General features: G+C 43.8%; 1 protein-coding gene across 1 annotated transcript in view; it reads left to right on the top strand.

The window, feature by feature from the left end:
* frmd6 (FERM domain containing 6) overlaps positions 1–26,485 on the top strand; it is a 118,818-nt gene that overhangs the window by 64,975 nt on the left and 27,358 nt on the right. The window contains exons 4-9 of the mRNA XM_033027331.1: positions 4,223–4,302; positions 6,801–6,877; positions 7,428–7,614; positions 9,083–9,238; positions 12,206–12,271; positions 20,041–20,109. Of these exons, the coding sequence (XP_032883222.1) occupies positions 4,223–4,302; positions 6,801–6,877; positions 7,428–7,614; positions 9,083–9,238; positions 12,206–12,271; positions 20,041–20,109 (635 nt within the window). The remainder of the gene's footprint in view (positions 1–4,222; positions 4,303–6,800; positions 6,878–7,427; positions 7,615–9,082; positions 9,239–12,205; positions 12,272–20,040; positions 20,110–26,485) is intronic.

Genomic DNA, 26,485 nt, shown 5'->3' with positions numbered 1-26,485 from the left:
GTCTTACAGCACAGAAAAAGGCCTTTCGGCCCAAATCATCCATGCCGACCAAGATAGTTTATCTAATCTCGCCTGCATTTGGCCCATACCTCCCTAAACCTTTCCTAACTGTGTACTAGTTGAAGTGTCTTTTAAATTATGTTACTGCACCTGCTTCAATTACTTCCTCTGGCTGCTCATTCGGTAGTGCCATCACCTTCTGTGGAAAAAAGATCCCCCTTGGGTTCCTATTAAATCTTTCCCCTCTCACCTTAAACCTATGCCATCTACTTTTTGATTCCCCACCCCTGGGTACAAGACTGTGCTTTCACCAGAATCCTGTTAAAATGTAAAGCGCTCTAAAAAGTGAGAATGGAGCATCATTGTGGCAGCGCTGTTAACAGCTGCGGCTCGCCTGCAGTCCGTCTGTCTTTACTTTTTTCTGTTGTTTTTTTTGTCTTGTTTTGGTTAAGTTTTAGTTTGTTGGGTTGTGTTAGAGGGGGCGGGGGGGGGGGGTGAAACATGTTCTCTGTCTCTTCCTTCAGGGGAATGTGACTTTTTCGTGTCGTATCCCCCTTCTCTGCCTCCGTCTGCGCTGAGGTCTAATGGCGGAGCTGGTGGCCTCCAGCCTGCGACTGATCCCGAGGCTCCGGAGGCAGAGCCAGCCAGGACTCACCAACGAGAGGCTGGCCGTCTTCGGGGCTGAGGCAGCGGTGGCCCGACTTGCTGGTGCGGCGTTCTGGCTTTCGACGGCGGCCTGGAGCTGATGAGGCGGGGCTCGGAGCTGAGACTGCGGGACCCGGAGCTGGGGCAGCGGCCCAGAGCGGAGACTGTGGGACCCGGAGCTGGGGCAGCGGCCTGGAGCTGGGGCGGCTGCCCGGAGCGGAGACTGCGGGACCCGGAGCTGGGGCAGCGGCCTGGAGCTGGGGCGGCTGCCCGGAGCGGAGACTGCGGGACCCGGAGCTGGGGCGGCTGCCCGGAGCGGAGACTGCGGGACCCGGAGCTGGGGCGGCGGAGACTGCAGGACCCGGAGCTGGGGCAGCGGCCCGGAGCGGAGACTGCGGGACCCGGAGCTGGGGCAGCGGCCCGGAGCGGTGACTGCGGGACCCGGAGCTGGGACAGTGGCCCGGAGCGGAGACTGCGGGAGCTGGGGCGGCGGTCTGGAGCTGGGGCGGCTGCCCGGAGCTGATGCTGTGGCGGGCCGTCTCGGAGCGGAGACGGCGTTCCGGCTTTCGGCGGCGGCGACATCACCACGGAGGTCTGCTGGACTGGAGGGCGGCATCTCCGGCCTGGATCGATCGCCTCAGCGCAGAGGGCGAACAAGGAGGGAAGAGACGGAGACTAAGACTTTGCCTCCATCACAGTGAGGATGTGCTTGGTGAACTCACTGTGGTGGATGTTTAATTTGTGTTTATTGTATGTTTTGTTTTTATTGGTTCTGCGTATGACTGCAGGCAACATAATTTTGTTTAGACCGAAAGGTCTAAATGACAATAAAGGAATCTAATCTAATCCATTTTCATTCCCCACACTTATTGCTCAGGAACTTAATAACTGTAGATTTACTGGAAACATACTGGGGAGTTCACAGCCACAGCAAACTTGTTTATAAAACTCAGCAAGTTGAAGGCTAAGGAAAAAGATTGAGTCCATGTTGAGAATTGATTTGAGGCTGGACAGTTTGCACTGTGTTTTGGCAGTTTCACATGAACAGCCTCACTGAGTGCCTCGGTTCGATGCTTTGTATTACCAAACAAAGTGGTGCCAGTAAAACAATTACACAGCCCAAAGACTCTGATAATGGGATGGTAGATGTTTACAGTGGCTTTCCATTTTGAAACCTGTTGGCAAATAATAACAAATATCTCGCATGTTGCATCCGATGAGGATACAAGCTAAATTGGGCAAATTACATAAAGGAAATAAGGCTTTTATGGAAAAATGAGTAATACTAGTTGACCATAATAATGCAAAACCAAAGATCATACTTGCGGTTAGTGTTGTGTAGTGTTCAAGAGCCTGATGGTTGCTGAGAAGAAGCTATTCTTGAACCTGGAAGTCATGGTTTTCAGGCTTCTGTACCACCTTCCTGATGGCAGTAGGGAGATGAGAGCATGCCCAGGGTGGTGTGGGTCTTTGATATTGGCTGCCTTACTGAGACAGTCTCCTGTAAACCCTATGGATGGTGGAGTGGTGTCTGTGAGGAGCTGGGGGTTGACCAGATTTGATTGATACAAATGGTGTTTACACTCTGATCTTCCTTTGCGTAACAATGAAAGAAGCGCACGGTGCCAGCAATTTTAGCATCACCACAATTCAAATTTAACTCGCCATGAAATTAATTATCTTTTGGATATCTAAGATTAAATTCTGAGCTATGTTAATTCTTCTGGCGTCTTCTGGATCTGAGAGTTCTTTGTGTGGCAATTTATCTGCAGCTGTTGTGTGGGGGTGTGTACATCAATACCGTCTTTGTAGAGTCCAACATTATAATTAACTAACTTTGAATTTACTCATAGATGTTTATTTCCATTGATGTGCGTATGGGGGGAAAAAAGCGTGTCTCTTCCCCAGATCATGAGACTTTTCTTCATCTGCTGGCCAAATAGAGTCCACCCTACAGATTGACTCTCAGTACTGAGCTGAGGATGAACATGCATCCCAACCTGTGGTACAGTGCACAGATGGGAGAATTGTATGTCTGAAGAAGGGTGTTGACCCCAAACGTCACCCATAACTTATCTCCAGAGATGCTGCATGGCCCGCTGAGTTACCCCAGCAGTTTGTGCCTATTTTTGAATTGATATTACTCTGGAGTATCGAGAAAACCACCTGCTTATTGTTTCCCCCCCCCCTTCGAGAGCCTCAACTGCTTGCACTGAAAGCCAAATTGGCTGACCGCTCTCCTTCTGGAGTAAATGAAAATCGGCACAACGGCAAATGCTGGAAATCCGGCAGGATAATCTCCAAAATATCTGCATGCTTTCAATTCCAGTCCCTTAATCGTCCAAAATCATTGTGTTTTTCTGCTGATCCAGATCTTCAACGGCCAAGTCCTTGACCTCTGAAATTCCTGGCATTCATTTGGCGCTCTCTTCAGGATCTGCGACATGAAACTTTAGGTTTAGGTTTATTATTATCACGCAATCCATGGTACAGTGAAAAGCTTTATTTTGCATGCTCAAACTCAAGTACAATAGATACAATAGATAGAGCAACGATGATGATACAAAGTGCAGCATGTGGTTTTCAGCATCATAGTGCATCAGTTCCATAGACAACGTCCAATGATCACAATGGAGGAGAGATGAATCGGACGGTACCCTAGCTCATGGAAGGACTGTTCAGAAACCTGATAACACAGAGGAAGAGGATGTTCCCGAGTCTGGTGGTGCATGGTTTCAAGCTTCTGTAACTTCTGCCAGGAGCAGGGAGAAGGAAGAATGGCTGGGTGGGACAAGTCTTTGATTATGTTGTCCTCTTTACCAAGGCGGTGTGAAATGTAAATGGAGTTAATGGAGGGGAGTCTGGTACATGTGGTGAACTGGGCTACATCTACGACTGTAATTCTGGTTTTTGGCAGAGCTATTTCCAAACCAAGCTGTGAAGCAACCTGATGGTATACTTTCTATAGTGCATTTGTAGTTTATCTCTGGAGACACAAGACACTGCAGCCCACAGTTTCCTGAGCAAAAAACAAATTGCTTTGCTCAGCGGGTCAGGCAGCATCTGTCTAGAGAATGGATGTGACGTTTTGGGTCAGAACCCTTCTTCTAACTCATGATTCTCTCTGTTTCACATTCCGCAGATGATGCCTGATCTGCTGATGCTTTCAGCACCACATTAAGCAACCTATAAGTGATTAGATTTTGAGGAATGTCTAATCATATTTCATATTTCTAGTGAGGTTTTGTGGTAGTGCTGTGGTGGAATCTCATGAATAGGACAGTTCTTTGAAAAATCCTCAATAGCTGAAGAAAGTGGTTAGACTTGAGATCTTCCCATGAATGTGTTTAGTAAGTGCTACAATAGATGGAGGAGCTGAATTATCATTTTGATATTAAATTCTGAAATGTGTTCGTCATTTTACAAAAAGTAAATGTCATCTCTGTGAATTCTGAATCTAAAATTGGAATTAAAATGCAATGAAGCCTCACTCTTAGAGCAACCATATAAACAAAGTTTAAAAATTGACCTTCCATGATTGGGGCTAATGTTTCTTTATTTCCTCTCCCTGACACAGACAATGAACATGTCTACATGGAGCTGATGCAGAAACTTTATAAATATTGCCCAAAGGAATGGAAAAAGGAAGTGAGCAAGGTGAGTGTGTCTGTGCTGGAGTTTTACCTGTGGTTCAGTACAGTCCAGACTTCTTCTCACCTCGGCCATGTGTCTATTGGTACACACTCAACAGAGAACATAGGTGGCTGGATAGACCCAGCAAAACTCACAGAGTTGGAGGTGATTGCCAATGAGGGATACAAGGGAAAGGAAGGCTTGAGTGACTTGTGAATATCACCTGACACTAAAATTGTCACATTGCATTAATGTTATCTAGGGCACAGAGAAGATTTACGAGGATTAGGACGAGAGGTCATAGCCTCAGAATAAAAGGACATTCTTTTAGGAAGGAGATGAGGAGAAATTTCTTAAGTCAAAGGGTGGTGAATCTATGGAATTCTTTGCCACAGAAAGCTGTGGAGACCAAGTCAGTGGATATTTTAAAGGCAGAAATAGATAGATAGATTCTTGATTAGTACAGGTGTCAGAGGTTATGAGGCGAAGGCAGGAGAATGGGGTTAGGAGGGAGAGATCGATCAGCCATGATTGAATGGCGTAGACTTGATGGGCCAAATTGCCTCATACGACTATCCCTTATGACATGACCTTAGGATCTTGCCAGGACTTGAGGGTCTGAGCTATAGGGAGAGGTTGAGCAGGCTGGGACTCTATTGCTTGGAATGCAGGACGACGAGGGGTGATCTTATAGACGTGTTTAAAATCATGAGAGGAATAGATCGGGGAGACACACAGTATCTTGCCAAGAGTGGCAGAATTGAGAACCAAAGGACATCGGTTTAGGGTGAAGGAGGTAAAATTTAATAGGATTCCGAGGGGTAACTTTTTCACACAAACGGTGGTGAGTGTATGGAACGAGCTACTAAAGGAGGTAATTGAGGCAGGGACTATCTCAATGTTTAAGAAACAATTAGACAGGTTTTATTAGGACAGGTTTAGAGGGATATGGTCCAAACGCAGGCAGGTGGAACAAGTGTAGATGGGACATGTTAGTCGGTGTGGGCCAGTTGGGCTGAAGGGCCTGTTTCCATGCTGCACGAGTCTATGACTCTCTGCCACACCAAAGCAGGTGTGGCTCAAAGACGGTGAAGATGGTTATGAAGAATTGTATTGGGATCAGCTAAGCGAATGGCCCCTCTGTCGCTCTGCCCATCTCTCTGCTGTAATAGGACTGTCTTCCATTAGCCAGGCTACTGTACAGAGATAACATGTTTGCATATTACTCATACATCAATGTAGTACAATGCATGAAGATGATCCATGAAGATGTACAGTTTCATGTGATCCAAGCAGAGGACATGTAGAGAGACCTTAGTTATATCGAACATATTGTGGTGAAAAAGAACAAAGCTGTTGCGAAAGACAAATGCCAATTTGTCTGCATTCTTGCTTTCATTGCATGCAATTCATAAGTGTCTTTTAAATGGTACGAGACCAAGTGGAACCTGTTGGGCCCCGTTACCCCAACGCAGTATTCCACCACTCACATTTTTTATGTAAATGAGATTCAGGATCCTATTGTGACATCATTGTGAATGTAAACGGAAGAATTTGATTAAATTTTGAAAGTCACAATTTTTTAAAATGTAAATGAGATTTAGGATCCCATTGTGGCATTGAATGCGGCTGACGGGCAGGGCAAGTGGAAAAGTGGTTTGAAAAGTGATTTTTGTAAAGTTTGAAATGTCAATAACTTGTAAAATATACCATCAATCTGAACAAAACTTGTTTCATTTACATCACAGGACAATGGTGAGTAAGGTGGGCCCAAAATTGTAGTGCTATCGTGTACCGTTTTGGCGGGGTTTCGGGATCTCACGCACACGCCTGCATACAAACAAATAAACAAGATGAGAGTTTTAGTAATATATATAGAAGATTATTGGACCTACCTAAACTACATCTGGCTGCTTATTTCATATACCCACAACCCTCTATGTGCAAAAGACCACCCTCGGGTTACTTTTAAATCTTTCCCCTTTCACCTTCAACAATGGCCCCTAATTCTTGATTCCTGAAAAGAAAAGTCTCTGCATTCATTCACCCCATCTATCCCCCTTGCATCTATAAGATGGAGCTCTAGGGGCTAGTGGAGTCAAGGGATATGGGGAGAAGGCAGGCACGGGTTATTGATATGGGATGATCAGCCATGATCACAATGAATGGCGGTGCTGGCTCGAAGGGCCGAATGGCCTCGTCCTGTACCTATTTGCTATGTTTCTATGTTTCTATGTCCCTGACCTTGTGATCTGAAAATCAGTTGCAGATGCAGTTGAAAATGATAGCAAATTACCTGCTGATTTATTTACACTCTGTGCAGTTGACATAATTGATCAAATTCCAATTACCTATTTTTTAGATGTGAAGATTTACTTGTTAGCATAATGTGGAAATAATATTTTGGTAATGGAAATGATGAACTCTTCTTGCTTCGTGTATAAGAATATAGGCGGATGTGAATCTGAAAATCTCCTTGGATTCCTGTCATTCATTCATTCTCCTTTCTGTCCTTCCTGCAGGGCATTGACCAGTTTGGACCACCAATGATCATTCACTTCAGGGTTCAGTACTACGTAGAGAATGGCAGATTGATTGGGTGAGACCTAATGTGACTGAAGAATTGTATGAGCATTAGCTCGAATTGAATAAGTTAAGATCCAGGAGCGGAATTGGACCATTCGGCCCATCACGTCTACGCCGCCATTCAATCATGGCTACGATCGCTTTTGTGCATGTACACAGCGCTCTAAAACATTAAAGCTAGATTGATGTACAGCAGCCAGCAATGTTGCATGAGCTGTTATACAGTATGTGTAACAGCACTGTTGTATCTACAAAAAACAGCACTGGACAGTTGTAAATGAGTTTACAACTTTTAAATTTTAAAATACAAATTTTAGTATCTATCAATATTCAGTAATTAAATATTTTATAATTTCATCAAATACTAGAGGGCATACATTTAAGGTGAGAGGGGAAAAGTTTAAAGGAGATGTGCTGAGCAAGTTTTTTTACACAGAGGATGGTGGGTGCCTACAAAGTGTTGCTGGAGGTGGTGGTTGAGGCAGATACGATAGTGGTGTTTAAATTATTTTTGGATAAAAAATGTATCCAGTTGATTCTAATCTCTTCTATCTCCCTTTCAGCGACAAAACAGCGAGATACTATTATTACTGGCATCTCCGGAAACAGGTCCTCCAGTCCCAGTGCATGCTTCGTGAAGAGGCATACTTTCTCCTTGCCGCCTATGCCTTGCAAGCGGACCTAGGAAACTACAAACGCCACAAACATTATGGGAAATACTTTGAGCCTGAAGCTTACTTCCCTCCTTGGGTAAGAACTACCTAAAACCTTTATCTCTTTATATGAACATGGAACCTAGAACTTCAGTGATTCGGTGTGGTGTAAACTCACAAGAGCTGAAGAATCTGCAAACTAAGATGCTTCAGTTTTTTTGAAGCATTTAAGTTCTATTTAAAATTCCACTGAAAGCTGATGCGGGTTTAACATCAGTTTGTAACTGAACATGGTTATACAAGAGTATTTGCTTGAACATTACAGAAGTGTATTGCATGCAGTTCTGGTTGCCTAATACCCAAACGATGTGGAGTCTTTGGAAAGGGTGCAGAGGAGGTTTAACAGAATGATGCCTGGATTAGGGGTTGTTAGCTCCAGGGACTAACTGATTCTTTTTTCTGGGATGCTAGAGGTTGAGTGGAGACGATAGAAATATATAAAATTATGGGAGGCATCGACAGTCAGAACCTTTTTCTCCTTTATCAAATACTAAGTTAAGAGGGGAAAAGTTTAAACATGATGTGTGGGGAAGCTTCTTACACAGAGGGTGTTAAGTTTCTGGAACATGCTGCCAAGTGTGGTGGTGAAGGCAAATATGAAAGTGGCCATTAAGAGATGTTTACATAATCACACGGATTTGCATAGAATGGAGGTGTATGGATTGTGTACCAGCAGGTTAGTGTTGGTCTTGGCGTCGTGTTCGGCACAGCCATTGTTGGCTGAAGGGTCTATTCGTGCTGTAGTGTTTCATGTTCTATGATAGTAGTGGGCTAAATTCCACTGTTTACACTTTGGAGTAGGAGCAAACACAATGCCAGCATTTATTTCAAGAGGGCTAGAATACAAAAACAGGGATGCCGGATTTATAGTGTGAGCAATTTCAGCCGCCATATCTGAGGAAGGATCTGCTGGCTCTGGAGAGGGTCCAGAAGAGGTTTACAAGAATGATCCCAGGAATGAGTCGGTTAACATATGATGAGCGTTTAATGGCACTGGGCCTGCACTGGAGTTTAGAAGAATGAAGGGGACCTCATTGAAACATACCGAATAGTGAAAGGCTTGGATAGAGTAGATGTGGAGAGGATGTTTCCACTAGTGGGAGTGTTAAAGGATGCTCCTTTAGGAAGGAAATGAGGAGGAATTTCTTTAGTCAGAGGGTGGTGAATCTGTGGAATTCTTTGCCACAGAAGGCTATGGAGGTCAATTCAATGGATATTTTTGAGGCAGAGATAGATAGATAGATTCTTGATTAACACATGTATCAGAGGTTATGGGGAGAAGGCAGGGAGGGAGAGATAGATCAGCCATGATTCAATGGCAGAGAGACTTGATGGGCCGAATGGCCTAATTCTGCTCCTATCACTTATGACCTTATGATCTTATGCTTGTAAAGTTTACTTGTGTAATGTTGTTTTGGGATCAGTGTGATTTTGTGGATTGTGGAGTATCAAAGATCAAATAATAAGATGCAAACTAATGCTGGATCTAAAATTTGCACCTGTAGGTGGTTACCAAGCGGGGCAAGGAGTACATTTTGAAACACATTCCAAATATGCACAAGGACCAGTATGCACTTACAGCCACAGAAGCACATCTCAAATACGTCAAAGAGGCTGTCCAGTTGGAGGATGTAGCTGTTCATTATTACAGACTGTATAAGGTAAGGAGCAGAATGTATACAGAGTCATAGAGCATGTAAACGGACCCTTTGGCCCAGTTTGGCCATAAGACCGTGACAAAGGAGCAGAATTAGGCCATTTGGCCATTCAATCTACTCCATCTTTCAATCATGGCTGATCTATTTTTCCCTCTTAACCCCATTCTCATCCAGGCCGACCAAGCGGCCCCATCTGTGCTAATTCCATTTGCATGGGTTTGTCCCATATCCCTCTAAACCTTACCTATCCATGTACCTATCCCGAAGTCTCAACTACTTCCTCTGGCATCATAACTTGCAGCTTCAGTCGAACAGGATACTCTGAATGTTTATTGACAGAGCTGACAACCTGAAAGAATTATCAATTTTCTTTTTGTCTGACTTTTTTCCCCAACTTGGGAAGGTTATCTGTGACCAGGCCAGTGGAATGGCTGCCTGCAGTCCCACCAGTGTTGCCAACCACAGTTAGAAACATAGAAACATAGAAAGTAGGTGCGAGAGTAGACCACCAGGTCCGTCGAGCCCGCACCGCCATTCGCTCATGGCTGAACACTAAACAGACACACTTACCCACAAACAGTAGACACAAGACACAGAACACAAGACACTACCCTCCCCTTTATACCGCTATCACCCCTCTCCACCCCAAGAACCTCGTGATCTCCTGGGGGAGGCAAAAAAACGGATAAAAACCCAGGTCCAATTCGGGAAAAAAATCCGGGAAATTCCTCTCCGACCCCAATCCAGGCGATCGACACTTGTCCAGGAGATCACTCAGGTCTTACTATACTAACCATACCTAGGTCCATATCCCTGCCCTCTCCCCGTAGCCCCTTATCCCCTTGGCAGCTAAAAAAACATCTATTTTAGTCTTAAATATATTTAAAGTTTCTGCTTCCACTGCTCCCTGGGGCAGTGAATTCCATAAATTAACCACCCTCTGGGTGAAGAAGTTCTTCCTCATCTCAGTTTTAAGTTTGGGCAAGTCACAGTCCAGGTAAATGATGAAGCAATGCATCTTATATTAGAGATGAAAGAACTAGTGGAACTCCAGTTAAATATATATTTTTAACCAATATATGGATAGGAAGGGTTCAGAGGGTGCAGGCCTAAGGTGAAATGGGTGAGATTTAAGAATCACATGGGGGGCAACTTTTTAACTCTGAGGGTAGTCCATATCTGGAACGAACTGCCAGAGGAAGCAATTGAAGCGGATACAATTATAGGGCGTTTGGACAGATATGTGGATCAGAAGGGTTTGGAGGGTTATGGACCAATGCAGACAAATGGGATCAGCCCTGTATGCCAATTACATTGGCATGAACAAGGTAAGTTCAATGGCCTGTTTCCGTGTTGTACAGCTCTGTGACTCTAATTTGTGGTTGTGACTGTATAATAGGTGATTCAGCGATGGGGATTGTTTAAGAAGGAACTGCAGGTGCTCTACATTGGTGAGACCGAGCGTAGGCTTGGTGTTCACTTCGCCCAATACCTCCGCTCAGTTCGCAATAACCAGCCAGATCTCCCGGTGGCTCGGCACTTCAACTCCCCCTCTCATTCCGAATCCAACCTTTCTGTCCTGGGCCTCCTCCATGGCTAGAGTGAGGCCCACCGTAAATTGGAGGAGCAGCACCTCATATTTCGCTTGGGTAGTTTACGTCCCCCAGCAGTATGAACATTGACTTCTCCAATTTCAGGTAGTCCCTGCTTTCTCCTTCTTTCCCCTCCCCTTCCCAGCTCTCCCACAGCCTCTGCCTCTTCCTTTCTTCCTCCCGCCCCCCCACCTCTACATCAGTCAGAAGAAGGGTCTCGACCTGAAACGTCGCCTATTTCCTTCGGTCCATAGATGCTGCCTCACCCGCTGAGTTTCTTCAGCATTTTTTCTACCAGGGATGGGGATTATTAGTAGGTTGAGATTCCATCTATAAGGTAAAGACTCATGGAGGGAGCAGCATTTACTGCAAGTGATAATATTCAGTCATATGCTCCATAGGTCACATCCATGGCTTCAGTGTCTTGTTTTCTAGTTTTATTTAGCAACAGTTGAGGCCACCCAAACCTAAGAGTTGGCCACAGCAAGTTCAGCATTAGGCTTGGTTGATCTGCCTTCACAAATCATTAGAGTTGCGGTAACATATAAACAAAAATAGATTTGAATGTTATGTTGCATTTTGCTGGGTTGCAATAAAATAACTCTGCTTCCCTGTTATTGTTTAACACAGAAGAGTAAAGAGTACACTGGGATAAAGCCGCCTTTTAAGCAGCCCATTCTATTACATGTAAACTCTTATTAATCTGTACCTGCACGTAAACCTTGCCTGCCAAATTAGACGGGTCAAGTCAAGAGTATTTAATTGTCTTATGTGCTGGCAACGGAACAATGAAATTGTTACTTGCTGCAGCTTAACATGTATGTTAATGCAAAACACATGGATAAATATATAATAATCAATAACACATCAATAACCATAATATGGTCAGGTCGGGGGGAGTTCCCCCCGCCATGGGTGCCAGGTAATCCCGTGCTACCTGCTCCATGGTCGGATAGTCGGCGACTAAACGCTCTCCCCCACCTGGTTTGCCTGGTGAGGAGGACCAAAAACAAGACCTGTCAAAGGGCGGATGAGCTGCTAGCGAGCCAACGGCCATCCACACTTCAGTAGAGGTTGCGATCACTGTCGTACATAGCATTGTAAGGCACCTTGCCCGTTAATGTTTTCAACGATGATGATGATGATAATACAAGAGTGCTGAACGCATGCAAATGGGATGGGGCATCATGGTCGACATCGACGAATTGGGCCAAAGGGTCTGTTTCCATGCTCTACGACTCTGGTGCAGCAGAAGTGAAAGCTTATTCGGAAATATTGGCTGAGGAGATTGAATTTTAATCATTTTGTGCTGTGAGAAGGAATTACAACAATGTTTGCTGCACAGGAATGTCGTCTGATTTTACTTTATTCTGTTCAGGATAAGAGAGAGATTGATGCCTCACTGATGCTGGGTTTAACCCTTCAAGGACTTCAGATATTTCAGGTAAGATGCAAAACAGTTCAAGTGCAAATGAGGTCTTAAATTTCTGTTGGTAAACAGGAACTCTGTTCAAATGCCAAAACAGGTCAATAGCTTTGCCATGCACTACTTCGTAAGGGCTGATTATTCCTGAGGATAAAGATTGAATTGCACAGTGTGTGGTTATATGTAGCTCTGGTCGCCCAGCTGTCAGAAGGATAGTTGGAAAGGGTGCAGAAAAGATTCACCTGAATGTTTTTTTTATTTTTTATTTTTTATTTTTTAATTAGAAGTACAATAATTTACGGTAATACACACCACATATATCTTATTACATTTGTTGTACCCCTTCATTTTTTGAGCTTTAAGAAAGATAGAAATAAAAGAAGTAAGGAAAGTGAGAAAGTCGTGAAAGTGCAGAAAAGTGTTGGAAAAAGAGAGCCCATTAGGGAGAGAGTTAGAGAAGAAAGTTAAGAAATAGACCCTAGAAAAGAAAGAAAGAAAGAGAAACAATCGCTCTATTATAAAAAACTCCGCAAAAAGGGATATACCAACCATATTTTTCATCCCTCGTTACCAGATCCTGGCACCATTTAAAAAAAATTTTTTTTTAATTTTTTAATTACTGTTGCACCTTATGCTTCTAGTAAGTTCATAAATGCAGACCACGTCTTTTGGAAGTGGTCTGCTTTGCATGCGAGGAGGAGTCTCATATCTTCCAGGTGTGATGTTTCGAACATGTTTGAAATCCACATTTTTATTGTTGGTATAGGAGCGTTTTTCCACAATTTGAGTATAAGCTTTTTTCCCGTTATTAGCCCATAATTAAATTAATTCTTTTGAAACACGTTTAGTTCAGGGCTATCTTCCGTTATTCCACGTGAATGTTACATCGGCTTGCAGGCCTGAGTAATAGGGTTGGTTTGGCTGGGACTTTTTTCTTGGAGCGTAGGAGGCTGAAAGGTGACCTCATTGTGGTGTACAAGATAATGAGTGGCATGGATAAAGTGAACACTCGCAATCTCCCCCCACCCCACAGATTAAAGGATTCTAAAACTATAGGGCATTGACTTAAGTTGAGAGGGGAAAGATTTAAGTGGGGCCTCAGGGACAACCTTTTCACTCAGAGAATTGCCTGTATCTGGAATGAGATGCCAGAGGAAGCTAGAGAAGAAGATACATTTGTGGACTTGACATAATCAGAGGTTGTATAGACTGGGACTTTTTTCTTTAGAGTGTAGGATGCGTAGGTGACCTTATTGAGGTGTACAAGATCATGAGGGGCATGGATAAAGTGAACGCTCATAGTCTTTTCCGCAAGGTAGAGGACTCTAAAAATAGGGGGAATAGGCTTACGGTGACAGGGGAGAGATTTAAGAGGGACCTCGGGGGCAATTTTTTCACTGAGGATAGTCCGTATCTGGAATGAGCTGTCAGAGGAAGCCATAGAAGTGGATACAATTACACTTATAAAAGTCAGTTATGGACACGCATGTGGATAGGAAGGATTTAGAGGGACATATGGGCTACAACTCTGAGGCATGCATCGCTGATGTGGGTCTTGGTAGGTTTAAAGTGTGTGGTAACTCATAGTGTTGGAGGAACTCAGTGGGTCAGGCAGCAACTGCAGAGGGAATGGGCAGACAACGTTTCGGGTCAGGATCATGGTGGCAGTTGGAGATGAAGAGGTAGAGAGAGGGTCGAAGGTCTGGGTTGCGGGGTCCAGTCGGATGGGGGGTGTTGTTGACAAGAGAAGGGAGAGCGAGGACTCCTTGCCAGAGTCTGAAGACACAGTGCCAGAGACCCGGGTTCAGTACTGACCTATGATGTTGTCTGTGTGGAGTTTACAGTGGAGCGCGTGGGTTTCCTCCCAGTGCTCCAGTTTCCTCCCACATCCCAAACACATCTGGGTTTCATAGGTTAATTTTCCTCCGTAAATTGCCCCTAATGTGCAGGGAGTGGATGAGAAAGTGGGCTATACACGACTAGTGTGAATAGGTGATTGATGATCAGTGTGGACTCGGTGGGTTTTAGGGCCTGTTTTCAGGCCATATTTCTAAACTAAAACCCAAAAGTTCCGTGTCCATTCGCTCCACAGTTGCTGCGTGACCCACTGAGTTCCGCCAGTACTTTGCGCTTTTTGCTTTTACTTCTTTAAGTTCTTTTGCCCTATTTTTTCATATCACAAGGCTGTTGTTTACTTAAAGGTAACAATTTCAGTTGAACTTCATTGGAATTGCTTTCCTGTGCCTGCCGCAGGGGTGGAGATTATGCCAGTGTCAGGAAAGGGAAACTCCTCGTCTGCAGAGAATCAGTGCAAAGGAATTTCTTCTGGTCTGGAGAACATGGTTCATTAAAGAACTTAAACACACACCCATTCCACGAAACCACTCGGTTCTGATTCTCAATGCACTGCAGATGGCTGATGGCACAGTTTATCTGACTCGAATGGAATCCTCCTTCTTTAAAATAAAATTCCTGCATTTATATTGGTTGTTCACAAAATTAGCAACTTTGCTTGTAGAAGACAAAGTTAGTTTTGTGTTGTTTTAAGTTCTGCCCTGTGTGATTCACAGAAGGCCGGAGAGGACTAATGTGCAGCATAATTGCACTGTAATCACTGTAATGTTTAGTTCCGCAGTAGTTCCGTACCAAATCCAAAAATAGAATTGGTCTAAAATGCTCCATTTTTACTGAGCCATCGACTTTAACCAGAAACTATGTTCAGCTGTTTGTGCTTTACTCTCATGGACTTTACAGAACTCAGGCTTTGAGTTTCACTTTGATATTCATTGAAACAATATGGGCTAGGGAAATGGTTTTGCACAAAAAGCGATATTGATTCTCTCAATTATTCACTTGTACAGCTGCATCAAGGTATTCCAACTTTGAGTACAAAAGTTGAGTTGAGCTTTATTATTGTCAAGTGTACTGAGGTACAGTGAAAAGCTTTGTTTTGTAAACAGATCAGACTTCCATACATACAGTGGCTTGCAAATGTTTTCATACCCCTTGAACTTTTCCGCATTTTGTCACGTTACAACCACAAACGCAAATGTATTTTATTGGGATTTTATGTGATAGACCAACACAAAGTGGTGCATAATTGTGAAGTGGAAGGAAAATGCTACATGGTTTTCAAGTTTTTTTACAAATAAAAAGCTGAAAAGTGTGGCGTGCAAAAGTATTCAGCCCCCCTGAGTCAATACTTTGTAGAACCACCTTTCGCTGCAATTACAGCTGCAAGTCTTTTGGGGTATGTCTCTACCAGCTTTGCACATCCAGAGACTGACATTTTTGCCCATTCTTCTTTGCAAAATAGCTCAAGCTCAGTCAGATTGGATGGAGAGCGTCTGTGAACAGCAATTTTCAAGTCTTGCCAGAGATTCTCAATTGGATTTAGGTCTGGGCTTTGACTGGGCCATTCTAACACATGAATATGCTTTGATCTAAACCATTCCATTGTAGCTCTGGCTGTATGTTTAGGGTCGTTGTCCTGCTGGATGGTGAACCTCCGCCCCAGTTTCAAGTCTTTTGCAGACTAACAGGTTTTCTTCCAAGATTGCCCTGTATTTGGCTCCATCCATCTTCCCATCAACTCTGACCAGCTTCCCTGTCCCTGCTGAAGAAAAGCATCCCCACAGCATGATGCTGCCACCACCATGTTTCACAGTGGGGATGGTGTGTTCAGGGTGATGTGCAGTGTTAGTTTTCCGCCACACATAGCGTTTTGCATTTAGGCCAAAAACTTCAATTTTGGTCTCATCTGACCAGAGCACCTTCCTCCACATGTTTGCTGTGACCCCCACATGGCTTGTGGCAAACTGTAAACGGGACTTCTTATGGCTTTTTTTCAACAATGGCTTTCTTCTTGCCACTCTTCCATAAAGGCCCGATTTGTGGAGTGCACGACTAATAGTTGTCCTGTGGACTGATTCTCCCACCTGAGCTGTGGATCTCTGCAGCTCCTCCTTGGCTGCTTCTCTGATCAATGCTCTCCTTGCCCGGCCTGTCAGTTTAGGTGGACGGCCATGTCTTGGTAGGTTTGCAGTTGTGCCATACTCTTTCCATTTTCGGATGATGGATTGAACAGTGCTCCGTGAGATGTTCAAAGCTCGGGATTTTTTTTATAACCTAACCCTGCTTTAAACTTCTCCACAACTTTATCCCTGACCTGTCTGGTGTGTTCCTTGGGCTTCATGATGCTGTTTGTTCACTAATGTTCTCTAACAAACCTCTGAGGCCTTCACAGAACAGCTGTATTTATACTGAGATTAGATTACACACAAGTGGACTCTATTTACTAATTAGGTGACTTCTGTAGGCAATTGGTTGCACTGGATTTTATTTAGGGGTATCAGAGTAAAGGGGGCTGAATACTTTTCACGCCACACTTTTCAGTTTTTTATTTGTAAAAAAATTTGAAAACCATGTATCATTTTCCTTCCACTTCACAATTATGCGCCACTTTGTGTTGGTTTATCACATAAAATCCCAATAAAATACATTTACGTTTGTGGTTGTAACGTGACAAGATGTGGAAAAGTTCAAGGGGTATGAAAACTTTTGCAAGCCACTGTAAAGACAACCAAGTCAAGCTCAAATACAATAGATAGAGCAAAGGGGGAAGATACAGAGTGCATCAGTTTCATAGACACAAATTTCAATGTCCTTAATGGGGTAGTGAATTGGACAGTACGCTAGCTTGTGGAAGAACCATTCAAAAGCCTGAAAACAGGGGGAAAAGCTGTTTCTGAGTGGTGGTGTGCTTCTTCTCAGTACCTTATGCTGGATGGCAGGAGGGAGAAAAAGGAATGACAAGTCTTTGATTTTGTTAAAAAGCTACAAAGTGCTGGAGTATCTCAGCAGGTTAGGCTTTATCTCTGGAGAGCATGGATTATTGATGCTTCGGGTCAGAATCCTTCTTCAAACTGATTGTAGTGGGTGGGGAGTGGAGGGGAAGAAAGCTGGATGAGAGGTGGGACAGGAAATAGCCTGGTGAGTGAGAGATGGATACAAGTGAGGGGGGCGGGGGGGTTGATTGATGATGGTCGGACAAAGGCTAGAGATGAAAAAATAAGGTGTGAGGCAAGGATAGAACAGGTGATGGTTGTGAAGGAATATAGGTGGAAGGACAGGGGATAAGGGAAAGTGGGAAATGGGTTGGAATCCTAGTTGGGCACAGGGAAGAAAGGGGGAAGGAATAAATTAATTCATCAATGAAAAAGGGGGGGAGGTTGTTTGTAGGTAAGTTAGCTAAAATTGGAAAATTCAACGTTCATACCATTAGGTTGTAAGCTACACAAGCAGAATATTGGTCTACATCGGTGAGACCAAGCGTAGGTTTGACGATCGCTTCGCCCAACACCTCCGCTCGGTTCGCACTAGCCAACCTGATCTCCCGGTGGCCCAGCACTTTAACTCCCCCTCCCATACCAAATCTGACCTTTCTGGCCTGGGCCTCCTCCATGGCCAGAGTGAGTCCCACTGCATATTGGAGGAGCAGCACCTCATATTTCGCTTGGGTAGTTTACACCCCAGCAGTATGAACATTGACTTCTCCAATTTCAGGTAGAAACATAGAAACATAGAAACATAGATAATAGGTGCAGGAGTAGGCCATTCGGCCCTTCGAGCCTGCACCGCCATTCAATATGATCATGGCTGATCATCCAACTCAGTATCCTGTACCTGCCTTCTCTCCATACCCCCTGATCCCTTTAGCCACAAGGGCCACATCTAACTCCCTCTTAAATATAGCCAATTAACTGGCCTCAACTACCTTCTGCGGCAGAGAATTCCAGAGATTCACCACTCTCTGTGTGAAAAAAAGTTTTCCTCATCTCGGTCCTAAAAGATTTCCCCCTTATCCTTAAACTGTGACCCCTTGTTCTGGACTTCCCCAACATCGGGAACAATCTTCCTGCATCTAGCCTGTCCAACCCCTTAAGAATTTTGTAAGTTTCTATAAGATCCCCCCTCAATCTTCTAAATTCTAGCGAGTACAAACCGAGTCTATCCAGTCTTTCTTCATATGAAAGTCCTGACATCCCAGGAATCAGTCTGGTGAACCTTCTCTGTACTCCCTCTATGGCAAGAATGTCTTTCCTCAGATTAGGAGACCAAAACTGTACGCAATACTCCAGGTGTGGTCTCACCAAGACCCTGTACAACTGCAATAGAACCTCCCTGCTCCTATACTCAAATCCTTTTGCTATGAATGCTAACATACCATTCGCCTTCTTCACTGCCTGCTGCACCTGCATGCCTACTTTTAATGACTGGTGTACCATGACACCCAGGTCTCGTTGCATCTCCCCCTTTCCTAATCGGCCACCATTCAGATAATAATCTACTTTCCTGTTTTTGCCACCAAAGTGGATAACCTCACATTTATCCACATTATACTGCATCTGCCATGCATTTGCCCACTCACCCAGCCTATCCAAGTCACCTTGCAGCCTCCTAGCATCCTTCTCACAGCTAACACTGCCCCCCAGCTTCGTGTCATCCGCAAACTTGGAGATGTTGCATTCAATTCCCTCGTCCAAATCATTAATATATATCATAAATAGCTGGGGTCCCAGAACTGAGCCTTGCGGTACCCCACTAGTCACTGCCTGCCATTGTGAAAAGGACCCGTTTACTCCTACTCTTTGCCTCCTGTCTGCCAACCAGTTCTCTATCCACATCAATACTGAACCCCCAATACTGTGTGCTTTAAGTTTGTATACTAATCTCTTATGTGGGACCTTGTCGAAAGCCTTCTGAAAGTCCAGATATAACACATCCACTGGTTCTCCCTTATCCACTCTACTAGTTACATCCTCGAAAAATTCTATATGATTCATCAGACATGATTTACCCTTCATAAATCCATGCTGACTTTGTCCAATGATGTCCAAGGTAGTCCTTGCTTTCTCCCTCCTTCCCCTCCCCTTCCCAGCTCTCCCACAGCCTACTGTCTCCTCCCCTTCCTTTTTTCTTCCCGCCCCCCCTCACCTCCACATCAGTCTGAAGAAGTGTCTCGACCCGAAACGTCACCTATTCCTTCGCTCCATAGGTGCTGCCTCACCCGCTGAGTTTCTCCAGCATTTTTGTCTACCTTCAAGCAGAATATGAGATGCTGTTCCTCCAGTTTGTATGTGGCCAGTGATATAGCATCTTAATGCAGCTGTACACAATGGTATACCATGTGCAGTTCTGTCATTGGGATGCCATTAAATTGGAAAGGGTGCAGAAGAGATTCACCAGGATGTTACCTGGGCTTGCAGGCCTGAGAAATAGGGTGAGGTTGGATAGGCTGGGAGTAGGAGTTTGAAAGGCGACCTCATTGAGGTGTACAAGATCATGTGTGGCATGGATAAAGTGAACACTCGCAATCTTTTTTCCCCCAGCGTAAAGAATTTTAAAACTATAGGGCATAGACTTAAGGTGAGAGGGGAAAACTTTAAGAGGGACCTCGGGGACAAACTTTTCACTCAGAGGATTGCCTGTATCTGGAATGAGCTGCCAGAGAAAGCTGTAGAAGCAGATACATTTGTGAATTTTAAGGCATTTAAACAGATATCTGGTCAGGAAGGGTTTAGAGGGCTATCGGCCAAATGCAGGCAAATGGGTTTAGCCCAGTGTGCCAACTTGTTCAGCATGAACAGGGTGAGTTGAAGGGCCTGCTTCTGTGCTGTAAAGCTTTGACTCTAACACTCCTTCCTTACTCTTTTCTCCTCGGTGCCAAAATAGTAGGATCAGGACACAGACTGGCTGCATTTCTCACACCATGTCATTTTTTCCAGGTTGTGGGTGAGTCGAAACAGTTGTTGTATGATTTTCCTTGGACTAACGTTGGCAAGCTTGTGTTTGTGGTAAGTCAGAAAATTTTATAGCACATCTATTCTTCCCATTTTCTTCTTCAAGGGAATCTACAGTATTTCCTTGCAATAATGTTTGACTGTCTCTGTGGAAATCTGGGAAGGAAGGGGTTCAGAAAGCCCACAAAAACAAACCATACATTAATTATGCACAATGTTCTAAAAGATAGAAGATGACTGTGCAAAAACATAATTAAAAAAGACCAAAACACAAGTCCATGGTATTGCAAGAGGTGGTTTGTAGCGTTGTCGAGATTGGATTGGAATTGTGCAGTTTGGTTCAAGAACCTGATAGAGGAAAGTGGCTTTTCCTGAACCTGGTGGTGTGGAACTAGGCCTCTACCTCCTGCCTGATGGTAGCAGCGAGAAGAGGGCATGGCCTGGATGGTGGGGATTCTTGGGGATACATGCTCCCTTCTCGAGGCAGCGCCTTGTATAGATACTTTTGATGGAGGGGAAGGCTGTGCCCATGACGGACTGGGCTGAGTCTACCACTCTCTGCTGTCTCTTGCATTCCTGTTTGTTGCAATTACTGGCCCAGGCCATGGTGCAACCAATCAGGATACTTTTCACAGTGCCTCTGTAGAAGACTGTGAGCACATTCGGATACATGCCAAATCTCTTTAAACTTCCAAGAACATAGAGGCGGTGGCACGCCTTCTTCCCAGAACAAGTCATCAGAGATGTTAATGGCCAGGAATTTGAAGCTACTAATTTTCTCTGCCAATGACCCACCAATCAAAACAAACATGTTGTCTCCTGATTTCTCCTTTCTGGTCAATGATAAGTTCCTTTGTCCTGTTGATATTGAGCAAGAGAGTGTTATTGTGACGCCACTCAACTAGAAGTTCTATCTCTCTCTTGTACTCTGACTTCATCATCCGCGATGGCTGAAAAGTGATTCGTGTAAAATGTATCCTCTATATTTCTTAATATTTGCTATTTTATGATATATACTATTTTTGTCTATATGTGAAGAGGCAAAATACAAGTTCTCCAAAAATACACATTGATAAACTGGCGATGTTCACAATATAATATTAACAGAGTAGCAATCCTTGCCAGAAGGGTGGATGGCTTTTTGCTACTTATCCAGTTTCTAGGATAAGATAGCAGCAATCATAAGAGTTCATAAACACGTTAAAAAAAAATTCCTGCTCTTTTAGCTTCATGGTATTAGATTATTGCAGAGATAAGTACATATAATGGAGCTCTTAGTTTAGCCATAACTTCCTTCAGTACGATTGCCTTTTCCTGTATAAACCACACCATTGAGAGGCTTTTCAAATTATGTTCCTCCCTCTCCCCTCTACCTCTCACTTCTACAAACACACTCCATCTACCAAACAGCACTTGTACTTTCTGACATAATTCTTGTACATCCCATTCACCATTGAAATATAGCTTTATTGTGCATAAGATATTTGAATAAGTTTTTGCATGTGTATAAATTTGCAAAACCTAGGTGAAGTGGTAGACTTGAAATCAATGATGTTATTAAGTTGGAAAAAGTGTAGTAGAGATTTTCAAGGTTGTTGCTTTGGTTTGCGGACTTGAGTTGTAGGGATAGATTGGATAAATGGGACATTTTCCTTTAGAGCGTAGGACGCTGAGGGATGACCTTATTTAGGTGTACAAGATCTTAGTGGACATGGATATTGTGAATGCTCAGTCTGTTTCCTTTAACTGAGGACAGAGGATTCTAAAACTAGAGGGCATATGCCTGAGGGGAGAGTTTTATCAGGGACCTCAAGGGCAATTTTTTTCACTCAAAGGGTAGTCTGTTTCTGTAATGAGCCGCTCGAGGAAGCTACAGAGGTGGATACAAATAAATATTTAAAAACTAATTGGAAAGACATATCGATAGGAAGGATTTTTGAGGGACGAATACAAGCAATTGCGACTAGCCCAGAATGTTAACTTGATCGGCACGGACAAGGTGGGCTGAAGGGCCTGTTTCCGTTCTGTACAGCTTTATGACTCGAGGGCTCAATGACATTAGGCTGATGTATTGTGCAAAAAGTGGGCCCCAACTACACTCCTTGTAAACACACTCTGGATCCTTCCCCAAATCCATTTATAAGGACCCTGTTGAAACAATCCTTTTTAAACTCACCGGGACACTGTTTCCATGTTGCTTTCGAGTACACGTTTCCACGTGACTTACACGAACCCAGGGACCATATCCTACTCTCAGTTTAAAGACATTGGTGTATTATTAGCAGTAGTTAGTTGGTTTAGGTTAACGTCACGTGGATTTAGATATGGTGGAGAGCTTGTTCTGCATGCTATCCAGTCAAATCATACACTACACAAGTATAATCGATCCTCTTCTGGAACAGCACTCAGAGTCGCCACATTCCGGTGCCATCTTGCAACTTCCATGTCGCTGAGAAATCTAATAAACCAGACATTTGGCAGTCTGGCACCACCAGATTTTCAAGGATGCCAGATTATATGTATCTTGCTGCAAATAGATAGCTTGTAAACACAGCGGTTTGGAATATGCATCCGACAATATAATCTCCCTAGTGACAGGGACACATCACATCACGTTGCAACCTAATTTGACCAGCCAGCAATTCTCTGGTGAAGAAGTCATCATCACCACAAGGCTGCCAAGAAAAGCAGAACCATGACCATTTCAATACCTGCATGACACGGTGATTTCAGAAAATTGCTGTTCATCTCCACACATCTGCTTAGCTACACTGCCAAGTTTTCATTCCCACAGACTGCAAAAATAATTCACCTTGCATTGAAGATGTTACGCACTAAAGATTTGTTCGAAAACCAGCCAGTGCTCTTGCCAAAATGTTTCCATTCAGTTGCAGCGTTGCAAGTATTCCACACATTTCCAAAATGAGACCTAATCTCAAAAGTCAAGATAAATCTACTCTGGCCAACTCGGGTCCCATTAATCAGCCTTCAGCACGGGGTGTGCTATCGAAAAGAAACTGCTCACGGATGCTATTTTTTGTTTCCAAGGATCATAGAGAACGGAAACTGGCCTTTTGGCCTCACTCGTCCATGCCGACTAAGATGCCCCATCTAAGCTGGTCCCATTTGCCCATGTATGGCCCATATCCCTCTCAACCTTTCCTATCCATGTACTTGTTGCTATTTACATGTTGCTATTAATGTTGCCATTGTACCTGGCTCAGTTTTTTATTCTGGAATCTTGATCCATATACCCACTACTATCTGTGTTGAAAAAGTTGCCCACTGGTTCCTATAAATCTTTCCCTCTCACCTTATAACAATGGCCTCTAGTTCTTGATTCCCCTACCACAGGAAAGCAACACTGTGCATTCACTCTATCTATTCCCCTCATTATTTTATACACCTCTATAAGACCTCCCCTCGGTCTCCTGCACTCCAAGGAATACAGTTCTAGCCGTCCCAATTGCTCAGGCCCTTGATTCCTGGCAACATCCTCAAATCCTTTCTGCACTCTTTCCAGCTGAATGGCATCTTTCCTATAGCAGCATGACCAAAACTCCACCCATTGTAAATTCAAGTAAACTTCCACCTGTAGCCAATCTGCTCCAGCTCTCATTCGACCTTTGGATCGAAGCTTTGCTAAGTTACAATCATGAGATGTGGTTGGCTGCCAGTGTTTTCAAGGCGGCACTTGGCTCAACGAGATACTGATGGAACAGAGTAAGACAGGAGTCCGAGGAGATCTGAGACCAAACCATCCCCCTGCCAGAATTGTACACACCAGAAGGTAAACCATTATGGCTGTGGCAGCAGTTCCTCAGTGAAACTATCTTAACCCCCTCATCAATGATTTTCCACGACCATACAATTGGTAGTGGGGTTGCGTGTTGATGACTGCTCTCAGCTCTATTCTACTTGCATCTCCGTCAGTAATACAACAGTAATTTGTGTGTAGCACGGTCTGGACTGTCCAGGCATGGACAGATAATTCCTGCTACACCAGTGTCCGAAAATGACAGGGGAATTGAATAACCCTCTTGACATTGTCGAAGACTTCACCATCCACATCCTTGATCAACAACATCGATCAGAAACCAAATACTAGTTTATTTTATTGTCACCTGATCAGCGATACAGTAAACCCTTGTTATCACGGACCTCTTTATAATGGATTTCAGTAATAGAGGAAGGACCTACTGACGTCCAGTGCCAGGCCGGGCTGCCGATATCATCCCTGGGCTGCACTGCCTTCCAGACCACTCCCAGGTTGCCCCGCCTCCCCGACACTTCCAGGCCAATTTGTGTATTTTTGTGTATTAACCAACAGCTGGAGTTCTTTGCTTCTATTACTTATACGATGATACTCTATTACTCAGTAATCCCTTACTCGGTTATAGCGGTCAATCTGCTATAACGGACACCATTATCCGTTACATTATCCCCCCCCCATGGTCTGTTACAATGAGGTTTACTGTACAGTGAAAAGTTTATCCTGTGTGCTATCCAGTCAAATCATATTATACATGAGTACAGTAGATCCTCATCAACAGGGTTCCTCAGAGACAGAACATTCCATCTTGGAAATGCATCTTTCCTCTACTGCCCCAGATCTAAATCCGGGAAGTTTATATATTACGGTCTTGCAGAGGAACCTTCACCAAACTGGCCACAGCAGTTTCAGAGAGTGTCTTATCACCCGGTTAGTGATGGGTAATAAATGCTGGTGATGCACTCATCCCCAGAGTTATTGAAAGAACACCTTTGTGTCATCAACCAAAATGCAGTGGAGCAGATGAGTTGACAGGAAAAGACCTATAAATCAAAAGCTTGTCTGCTGAAATAACACAGAAACAGCTGGTTTCATATTGTCTTGCAACAAGGAAGAGACCAAATGACCCACTGCATTTATGTTAGCTCATAGTACATTACCATCCCGCCACTTTTTTACCCAGGGCTTATTCTCTCATGGAAAGCCTATCATTGCCTCGTCTTCCTTAAACAATTGAATTGATTCAGTATGTCGATGAATACTCTTATCAAACTTTTACAAGTGTATTGTAGAGAGCATACTGACTGGGTGCATCATGGCTTGGTGTGGTGACTCAAACACTCAGGAACCAAGGAGAATACCGAGAGTGGAAGTCTCATTTCACTCCTACCGTCAGGAAGAAGATACAGGAGCCTGAAATCTGTCATGTCCAGGTTCAAGAACAGTTTCTTCCCGGCAACCAGCAGGCTCAAACACTGCACAGCACTAACCTCAGCAACTATGATCTTCTGTGGACTATGTCTTTGGTTGCACTATGAACATACAGTTTTGCTCTATTAAGGTTACCTTACATTACAGTTATTAATTATTGTATATTTGATCATTGTATATTTATCTGTGTGTTAAGGCCTGTTAAGCTGCAGCCAGTAAGAATTTTATTGTTCGGTTATTGGTACACACAAAAATTAAATTCCTTTGACTTGACATTTGATTGTCTTTAAATGCCCTTCAACTTCCCCAATTCTTTTGCCACACCTCCCCTCCAGGTGCAATACACAACAGTCAATTAACCCACCAACACATCTTTGGAATGAGGGAGGGAGCCACAATGCCCATAAGAAATCTTCACTGTAATCGGCAGAACGTGTAGAGTCCACACAGATAGAGGTCAGGGTTGAACCTGGAACTATGGATCCATATGACTTCCCGCTGCCCCAGTGGGCCTTTCTGATCTGAATTTGAAATATTTTAGTCATCTACTTTCATTTTTATTCATAGACACCACGCGCACATAATGTAGTAGGTCTGGGTAACATAACGTAATGGGTCTGGGTAACAAATGTAATGGGTCTGGGTAACATAACGTAATGGGTCTGGGTAACATAACGTAATGGGTCTGGGTAACATAATGTAATGGGTCTGGGTAGCATAATGTAATGGGTCTGGGTAACATAATGTAATGGGTCTGGGTAACGTAATGTAATGGGTCTGGGTAACATAATGTAATGGGTCTGGGTAATGTAATGTAATGGGTCTGGGTAACATAATGTAATGGGTCTGGGTAACATAATGTAATGGGTCTGGGTAATGTAATGTAATGGGTCTGGGTAACATAATGCAATGGGTCTGGGTAACATAATGTAATGGGTCTGGGTAATGTAATGTAATGGGTCTGGGTAACATAATGTAATGGGTCTGGGTAACATAATGTAATGGTCTGGATAACATAATGTAATGGGTCTGGGTAATGTAATGTAATGGGTCTGGGTAACATAATGTAATGGGTCTGGGTAACGTAATGTAATGGGTCTGGGTAACATAATGTAATGGGTCTGGGTAACATAATGTAATGGGTCTGGGTAACATAATGTAATGGGTCTGGGTAACATAATGTAATGGGTCTGGGTAATGTAATGGGTCTGGGTAACGTAATGTGAT

This window comes from Amblyraja radiata, chromosome 9, assembly GCF_010909765.2.
Source record: "Amblyraja radiata isolate CabotCenter1 chromosome 9, sAmbRad1.1.pri, whole genome shotgun sequence".
Classification (NCBI taxonomy): Eukaryota; Metazoa; Chordata; class Chondrichthyes; order Rajiformes; family Rajidae; genus Amblyraja; species Amblyraja radiata.
The sequence above is the reverse complement of the archived record's forward strand: the minus strand, read 5'-3'. Positions and strand labels throughout refer to the sequence as shown.